Source organism: Syngnathus floridae, chromosome 19, assembly GCF_059516105.1.
Source record: "Syngnathus floridae isolate MCC-2025c chromosome 19, RoL_Sflo_1.0, whole genome shotgun sequence".
Classification (NCBI taxonomy): domain Eukaryota; kingdom Metazoa; phylum Chordata; class Actinopteri; order Syngnathiformes; family Syngnathidae; genus Syngnathus; species Syngnathus floridae.
The window spans coordinates 5,143,698-5,153,170 of NC_142431.1; the positions used below are offsets into that span (position 1 = coordinate 5,143,698).

The 9,473-nt window shown below is 39.9% G+C and overlaps 2 protein-coding genes across 5 annotated transcripts in view; one reads left to right on the plus strand and one right to left on the minus strand.

The window, feature by feature from the left end:
- cdk19 (cyclin dependent kinase 19) overlaps positions 1-2,016 on the minus strand; it is a 24,571-nt gene extending 22,555 nt beyond the window's left edge. For 2 of the 4 annotated variants that reach the window (XM_088361155.1, XM_088361156.1), the window contains exon 1: positions 487-635. The gene's annotated coding sequence lies outside the window, so the exon portion shown is untranslated. Of the gene's footprint in view, positions 1-486; positions 636-1,596; positions 1,722-1,851 lie in introns of those variants that run through there. The other 2 variants (XM_088361159.1, XM_088361158.1) reach the window with 2 other exon arrangements.
- amd1 (adenosylmethionine decarboxylase 1) lies at positions 850-9,471 on the plus strand. The gene is made up of 9 exons (XM_088361160.1): positions 850-1,190; positions 4,522-4,608; positions 5,255-5,381; positions 5,465-5,567; positions 6,016-6,058; positions 6,256-6,400; positions 6,935-7,027; positions 7,101-7,256; positions 7,327-9,471. The coding sequence occupies exons 1-9, from the start codon at positions 1,078-1,080 to the stop codon at positions 7,468-7,470; spliced, it is 1,011 nt and encodes a 336-aa protein (XP_088217286.1). The 5' UTR covers positions 850-1,077; the 3' UTR covers positions 7,471-9,471.
- The last annotated feature ends 2 nt before the right edge of the window (positions 9,472-9,473 follow it).

Sequence of the window (9,473 nt, forward strand, 5' to 3'; positions counted from 1 at the left end):
GTACTCCTGAATGTTTTTAAGAATTCAGGGATTGGTTGTTTGAATTACGTATGTATATTTACGCAGTTGTTCACTAATAATAGTACACAACTTCGGCATCACAGCAATTAATACATAAGTACATAAAAACAAAATAGTTATGCAACATCAAAAAGTGCGTGCGTGCGTATGTTGTGACAATAATGTATTTATTTGATGTGCATTGCGACTAATTCATTTTATACCGTTTTTGTTCAATTGAATTCGTGACACACATAACTAGATGAAATACTGTATGACTATAAAAGTTTAATTACAGTTAAATGTTACGTGCAATGTATTTATTGTGACTTTCAAGTCAAAGCACACATAAAATAATAATCACACCTGTATATATTCTTTATATTTAACTGGAATGTGAGGTAAATTTGAATAATTCCAGTGATTTGTTGACATTTGGGAAGATATAAGGTACCCATGCCGTGCCTGATTGTTTGTTTCCATTACCAGATGATGGTGGTGACTTCCTTTTTTAGTAAAATGACTGCTCTGACATGTCGCTGTTAGATTTCTCAACAGATTGCCTGTCAAACAGTTAGATAGACCATTCTGGTATTTTGCAAGTGTCCTGCAACATCTCCGAAGTCTGAACCCAACTGCTTGTGACTTTTCTCTGTAGATTTTATAGAGTTTACGTCGCCCTCACTTGCTGCGCGTACGTCACGTGACGTCGTGTTGTCAAGGAGAACTTAGCTACCTATAGCTGAAACGGACAGCCCTTTGGACCAATCGTATCTTAGCAAATACAGTCCTACAATACGATTGGTTTTACAAGATAATGACGTCTTCGTCGTTGTCTATATAAATGTACCTCTTAGTCGGCATGTAGAGCTGTACACAGTATGGCCGGCGATATTAGCTAGCACTCGCTAACGGTATTCTCTGCAAAAGGGAAGACGGTAACGGAAGAAAAATCATTTGGCTTGTTTAACGGACTGTACATCTCTAAGTTATAATCTAATTGAATAGGGATTCAATAAGATCAAACGTTATAACCGACGTTTACTTTTAATTTTTTGATTGTGCGTCTGTTGTCTCATGATGGAAGATAGTGGTGCACATTTCTTCGAGGGGACCGAGAAACTGTTGGAATTGTGGTTCTCCCGGCAGGATGAGACCAAAGGAACCGGGGACCTGCGCACCATCCCAAGGTTTGTTTCATTGTGGGACTTCTGAATTTGTTGTCCTTATAGAACGTCATCGCCACATGCTTGCCGATATTTCCTTTTCATTATTTTATGTGTGTAATATTCCGATTTTTTTTTTTTTTGACGCGATCGCCGTTAATTCATTTTAGAAGAGGGGAAACCGAAGACGGTCACTGGAGCCCACGCAATAGTTTACGCCGCCAGTTAAAAATGGCCACCCCTCCTGACTCATTCATTGCCTAGTAGACGTATGGTGACTTAACAGAATTTTCTCTTGACTTGTGTATTCCGAATCGGTATGTTAAATCAACCGTGTTGAATTCTAATGGAAAACAGGCTCACTGCTTAATAGTTAAGACTTGGGTTTTTTGTGCGTGTGTGTGGTGGTGGGGTCGGGGGCGTCATTTACCCGATTCATTTTTGTGGTTTCATCTCCAATCCACGAAAAAAATCCTTCCGCAATGAACAATTATATTAATTCGTATCGCCTTTTGTTTTCACTGTGAAGGTCACAATTAAGCGTAGCATCTTATTTGTGCGCACCCGTTTTAGCAGGCCCTATATAATAAACGTCATTTGAATTAAATCGTACAGTTATAAAGTAGCTAAGCCAGTTTCATTGTTATGTGATGGTTTTTTCTGCAAAAGGGAGAGTAATATTTACGTCACTAGGCAACTTCATGGAGCCACATCTGAAGTCAAGCATGTGGTCGGTCGTCGGTCGTCACCACCTCGTGTTCCTTTTGCTAGCAACCTACCACGCCGATATACGAATTGCATTTACGAGTCTGTCACGTTCTGGTAGTTTGTGTAAAACCCTCTTTAGCAGTCCCCCCTTTACTGCCGTGGTTGTTTTTATCAAGTAATGACTGTTGAATAGTCATTTTGGAAAGGGGTTAACTTCTTCAACGGACCACTTGAAAAATGTCCCAGTCACGTTTCTAGGCATGCATTTTGCTCCCTCCCAGTACATTTGATTGGCTTGAGGATCTTTGTGCAAGAACCTGTTCTGGGCTTCAAAGCAGACTGATAAAAAACGCTCATAAAAATGACAGTGACGACTATGCAAAGGAAATTAAAAAAAAAAAAAAGAACTCATAGGCAAATTTGCATTGGTAATTTATTTGGTTATTTAAATGACTTTGTAGAGGTAGTCAGGTTTCAAAAATGTAAAAACATTCCCATGCTGACATCTTGGTGCATTTGGAGGTTGTCATATATCAAAGCTGTTCGTGGAACTGCAACTCCTAATTACTAACTAGAAGTCAGAAGAGAATCGGGGGAAAAACAAAAAAACAGGAGTAGTTTGTGCTCTGGTTTGAACATTGTTACTAAACATAGTGCAAAAGCTACAAATGTGCTTTTCTTGAATCACTGCACCCCACAATGAATTGAGATAAAACCAAATTGTCTTTTATTTCAGAGATGCGTACCCAGTACCAAACCTGCTGGTTTTCATTTATTTCATATTTATGAAGTTGAATGTTTTTTTTTTTTTAATAACCTAAATTGTGACTTTTTGAAGTTAAGAACAATGCACAATGACCTATTTTGTGTGAAAATACAAAACAGCCAGTTGGCGAATTCCTATTACAAGAGGTAATTTTTGTTTATTTCCAATTGCATTAGTTAGTGTATCTAACTAGAACACACCTCATAATGTTTTTAGATAACACACTGTTGTGTGTTTATTTTCAAATGGCGCTGATCCATGTTTACTTTCTTTGGTGCTTTTTACGTAAACTGACACTGAACAAACTTAAACCTCATCACAGAATATCCCAACACTACTTTGAGGAAGCAGACTGTCTTCCACAAAATTGTCGTTACCGGTTCGTTAAACTTGTATCTATATATGTTAAAGGAGAGGTCAACCCAAGATGTCAGAACGTCCAGTTAAATCTTTTACTTTTTTGCAAACTTGCGTATTATGAAATAAGAAAATACTCAACTGGACGATGGAGGTGTGGGGAGGCTAATTTAAATAGTAAGTATAGTCCATTTGCTGATCATTGTTTAATGAAACTTGAAAAATTAAGAAATAAAGCAACAGACTTGCATTGTTGTTGTAATCCGATTTGGGATATACTGACTTCTGTTTACGCCACACTTGCTCGGTAGAATTTCGTGAAGTTATCACGAACACTGCAACTCAAAGTGTTTGATCATTTAACCCCCTCTAATTAAAATAGATCAACTTATTTTCTTATAAAATCATAGTTCGTTTGCTTTTATTTTAACGTGTGCCTAACCTATAAGACTAAAACCAATGTAGTAAATCTGATAGTGTTTTTGTCGGTTCGTTTTAGAGATGGATTAGTTACTGTTCCATCAGCACTTCCTTTCGGCAATGTTTCTGATGCTCACTGATTGTTGTGCTCATAATCACTGATCATTTATCTTCCCTCAAACTGTCATCCTATCACAAAATGTGGTGGTTGTTTTTTTTTCTTTTTTTCTAATCAGGCATCTTATGAATACAGATCTGTTAATTTACCCCCAGAGAACCGATTAAAGCCTTGCTGTGTTACTGTGGATCAGGCTGGCTGACTGTCGGCCAACTTTCAAATAAGTCCACAAGGGCTTTGAATTGTGAGAGTGCACTCACCTCAACACTCCCCATCGACTTTCAAAGCCGGTTACATTCACTCTTCCGCTAATTTGATCAAGCAGAGGACGATTGCATCTATTGTAAACAGACTCCTCTCTTTTTAAATTGCCTTGTTCATCATTTGCTCCGATTTGGTTTGACGTCTGGTTTTATATTAAAAAGGCATCCTTTGTCTTGGTAATTCAACTCTTTGTAGTACTTGGCCATCATTTGCACTCCTTTCTGGGAGTCCAATCTAAATGTGATCCTGCCCAAGCACCACAAATAGCCGTTGGTGTAGTTTCACACTCGAGTGGGAGTTGACCTCGGTCTCCAATGGTGTCTCGCTGGTCTGAGGATAGACTCTGATTTTCTGGAGCGACCATAGTTGAAGGTGTTGGGGGTTTTTTTCATGAGGATTTTTTTTTTCTCATTTGTGTGTTTTTGATTTTTGATTTCTTACCTTCCCATCCAACAAATGTCTTTTTCTGTCAAAAATATTCAAGGTATTTTTATTCACACCTGCTTTTTTTTTTGGCTACCCCAGCCAGCCCACGCTGCTCCCCCGGGTGAGCTAAATAACCCTTATCTCCATGACCTTGCAACTTTGCCATGCTCTGCAGCAAGTATCTTATTTCTTTGAGTTATGTCGAGGTTACCTCATCTAGAGAGTGAAGCAATGCTTGGAATGTGAACGAGCCGCCATTGCTAAATTTTGCCCATTCTTTTTGTGTTTTCTTTTAGGTTTGAGTGGGACAAACTTTTGGAGAATGTGCACTGTTTGATCATAAGTGTGACAAAGACCGACAAGCAGGAAGCTTATATACTCAGGTGAGATGTGGACCAGTATGTCTGCCGCATTTGGCTATGAATAGAAGGCTTTCCGGGATTAGACTGGTCACCTTTCAGTCACTTGGCATTGCCATTGCTTGCTGGTGCTTTCGGGTGGCGACGTGAGCTCTCTACGATTCTTTAATATCACTGGAAATGCAAATTCTTCATCTTAACCCGAAAAGCAAAGCACTCAGTTAGTTGTTTTAGTGACTAAATATCAATCATTGGTTAATAGAGTAATTGGGGGGTAAATTGTTTTATAATACATCTTGATTTAAAATAGCCTATTATCCGATTAATCGATTTTTGGGGAATTGGGGAAAGTCAGAAGAAATGAGCCTAGATATCAGGAAGATTACACAAGTCTGCTTAATTATTTTGGGTGGAATTTCCAGATGCCTGAAGGTTCATCTGTTCCCCAAAAAATTATAAATACTATGTCCAGTAATCATCATGCATAATGAGGCTGGTGCAGTTCAAAAATTAAATGGCAACACGACAAAAAAAACATTGTGGAACTACTGAAGCAACATCCCGAAGATTAAATCTTTGGGTGTCACTGAGTCTTCTAAATAAACAGTGTCTCTGTGTTGGTGAGGTAATTGAATTGTCCTTTGTCTTTCCCTCCTCTCCCGCCATTCAGTGAGAGTAGCATGTTTGTCTCCAAGAGACGTTTCATTTTGAAAACATGTGGAACCACCCTCTTACTGCAAGCACTGGTGCCTCTGCTGGAACTCGCCAGGGAGTACTGCGGGTTTGATGCCATCGAGGTGAGCCACAACCTTAATAGCATTTTTTTTTTTTTTTTTCCAACGTTTTGGCTCACGCCCAACTTGATTAACCGGTTTTGCAGAACTTCTTCTACTCCCGCAAGAATTTTATGAAACCAACCCATCAAGAGTTTCCTCATCGCAACTTCCAAGAGGAAGTAGACTTTCTCGGCCAGATTTTCCCAAGTACGTGATCAAAAGTTTTGGTCGCTCTTGTCTTTATTTATAAGGCCAACTGTAAAAAAAAATAATAATAATTGTGCATTATCCAGTGAGCGATGAAAATAAATTTCCAATCTTGTTAAGCGAGCTTTGAAGCCCAGATCCACTCCTATTTTCTCTGTCTCAGAGCCACACCTAGTCTTAATTCCATATTTGTGGCCCATGTCCAATGCGTCCACAAACTTGCATGGAGATATGTTAAGCATCATAAAAACCACAAATTATATTTATGAAGAAGTGGAGACATCCCTGTTTACGCCAAGGGCTTTATCCACTTGGAACCAGCAGATGATTATACCTTGAAGCATGTCTAATTATTTTAACCATTAATATTTAACCCAGCGGGTATTTGTTGCTAATATGCAGTCATGAAAAGAAAAATATTTAATTTGGGTTCTTTGACTTCCTTTAGATGGTGCAGCCTACTGTATGGGACGTTTGAACGCTGACTGCTGGTAAGAACTCGTCATTTCTACACATCGTTAGTATTGTCAACCAACCCGTTTTTGAAATTTTTCTGGAAAACAAAAAAAATATAGCAAGTACGTTTTTATTTTGTGTTTATTTGATAATGGTAAACAAAAATAAATGACTGGCGTGAAATGGTGTATCAAGTAGAACTCTCACCAGTCCCCATTTTGTTGTTAACCAGGTATCTGTTTACTCTGGACTTGCCAGAGTACTGGGAGAACAAGTATGCGGATCAGACACTGGAAGTTCTGATGAGTGACCTTGATCCAGCTATTATGGACCAGTTCTATATGAAAGATGGTGTTTCTGCAAGTGAAGTCACTCGTGTAAGGCAAATGTTGAAAATAGAACCGTTTTTTTTTTGCCGAGTAGTATTGTTCAGTTTCATTTGAACAAAGATTAGAGAAATAGGTTTGGTTTTATTATTTTAGTACAGTATTTTATTATAGGTGCATTCTTGTGCTCTATTAAAAGTTTAAAAGTTCATTTGTATTTTTATACACACTGTTCAAATATGTTATATGAAGGTTTATACTCAAAAAGTATATTTGTTACCCTATGGTGCGTTGCATTTCGTTAGCATTAAGCTAGCGCTAGCTAAAGAAGCTGTTCAAATATACAAAGTGTATTTATTTATATCAGTTTTACTGTAAACAGCCTAAAGTTTGAGGAGTCCTGAAAATACGTTTTGGAAAGTCTTCCATTCCATCGGACAGTGTACATATTTAAAAAAATAACAATAATAATTGAGTAAGCAATGTGGCCTCTCATTAATTGTCACACAAGTCGCTTAATACAGCTTTGACACAATTGGACATGAGTTATTTGATGCCAAGTTTTTATTTTGTTATCTATTCCAGATGAGTGGAATTTGTGACCTGATACCAGGTTCTGTGATAGATGCTACAATGTTCAACCCGTGTGGATACTCAATGAACGGAATGAAGACTGATGTAAGTATATCTTGGTGTTTCTATTGGTCTTCTCTAACTGCAACCCCGCGGCTCCTCTTTTTGCCTCTTGCAGGGGACCTACTGGACCATTCACATCACCCCAGAGCCAGATTTCTCCTACGTTAGCTTTGAGACAAACCTCTCCCAGACATCGTACGATGACCTTGTCCGGAAGGTGGTGGATGTTTTCAAGCCGGGAAAATTTGTGACGACACTGTTTGTCAATCAGGTATGTATTTCGCGCTCCGGCTTCCGTCGGATGATTTTCGTCTAACCCGAACCCTCTTCTCCTACCGCAGAGTTCGAAATGTCGCAGCGTCTTCTCTTCTGCCCAAAAACTCGACGGGTTTAAGCGTCTCGACCGCCAGCTGGCTCAGTTCAACGATTACAATTTTGTGTTCACAAGCTATATCAAAAACTGCCAGAAGAATCAGAAGAGCTGAGGGTGGGAGATGAAGAGGAGGCGGAAAAAAGGTGGCCGTTTGGAGTTTCTTCCTGGTGGCCACCTTCCAATAGAAATGTTACGGTCCTCAGCCTGCCTTCTTCCTCCCGCCCTCGTCTCCCTTGATGAAGCTCACAGGGGTAAAGACGAGCCCAGTTTAACCTCCAATACGAGTTGTTTGCATTGTTGTATCTGTGACGTAGACCTCTTGCATGAAAGCTCTTTTATCTGTTTCCATATGCTAGCACACTCTTGGTGTGGTCTTGAAGTGCATGTAGAGGAATTAAACGCGCTCCATTTGAGGCTTTCCACCTGTGACCAGTCCAAAGGCCTCTACCTGCAGGTCTCCTCCCTCATCCCACACAGACAGGGCTTCCGGCCACATTAAAACCACGCCCCTGACATGCTCAGATTAGTCTTATTTAATTCCGATTTGCGACAATTGGCGAGGATCATTCATAAAAGAGTGCACTTTATAGTCCTTTTTTTTTTTTAACCCAGGGTTTAAAAAATGAAAGCTGGCCTTTTGTCTCTATGAATGTATACAATGTTTGCCAAGCCTTGCCAATATTCCTTTTGGAATTAAGTTCTCATATTTCCTGTCTTCCAGTTTTAAATTGTGTACAAACTACAAAATTGCAGCTTTAAACTCGAGGCCAGTGAAGGGAATCCATACAAGACCTTTTTATTAACTTTGTAACTCACTTTTTTTTTTTTTTTTTTGACCATGCTGCATCTACAGGAAGCCTCTAGCTTCCTGTTATATTCGTTTCACAGTCACACGGAATGTAGTCGCCATCTCGTCCACCCCATCTTTCGAATGTACACGACGCGTCTCTAGAGAAAAGCCTGGTCCACTTTTGAGCTGAATGTATGACTTCAAGCGTGCGCCGACAGACTCCGCCCCCACTCTTCTGCGCATAGCTCACAATGCCCTCTGCCGACTGTCTATTGTCCCGTCGTTCCCAGCAGGCCAGACACGTCAAATTTCCCCCCAGAATTAAAAGAGGTGAGCTGGCGGGGGCATAATGAATCAAACTTTTTGCTTGCCCAGCAAAGCATTTTTTCCCTTTGACAATATCCATCCCCTCTCTCACTTTCCGCCCCATACAAAAATGTGTAAGCGTACAATCGAGGCCCACCAGTCTGAGCATGCCAGGGTCATCCCGGATCATTCCACATCCAACCACTGCACCATCTGCCATGTCATTACTGGTGCCCAGACATTTTTTTTGCTGTCAAATGGGCTTCCTCACTATTCTTTGTTTGCATCTATGCCCTTTTATAAACTTTGGGCTCATGGATGGATGGTGGGTGAGGGGTGCAATGCTGTATTGCTAGACCGTGTCGTAAAGCGTCGTCTGTATTTGCCCTCGTTTTGCTAGCTTGAAGCTTATTTAAAGCTGCACACTCCCCCCCCCCCAAAGTCTTCCTTGTGCTCAGTACAGCTGGTCATGTTTTCCTTCTAACCACCTGCTACAGAGCCTTTATTTTTATTTTTTTTAAGAGTTAAAAATTACACGGCTCCAGGGGAAAGTTTGACCCGCTTTGAGCACCACTTGTATCACAATGATCTGTAATCTGGCACTTGGAACAGTTTTCCTAGATAGTGTACCATGGCCTTTTTGGAGTGGTTTCAGTATTTCCTCGAGAACCAACATCTGTACTTAACTTCCTCAGCTTGGCAGCCCTCCTCCTTCCACTATGAGGTCCAGCACTATTCAATGCTCATGCGGATCATTGGATTGTTAGCTACTAATAACTCGCTCGTTTCTTGCGGTGGACCAATTTTTTTTTTTTCTTCTGCCAATGTCAAATTAGGTTTGGAGCAGTTTTGTTTTCAAACTTTTGTGAATCTTCCAGTTAACTCTGAAAAGCCTCCGCTTGGGAAGTGTGCTGTTATGGGTGGAGAAATTGTTTAATTTTGCGATTTGGATGGTCAAGATGTGCTAAAATCTATGTGTTAGGAGCTTAATGCTAAAATAAAATAATCATCTGTGTAGT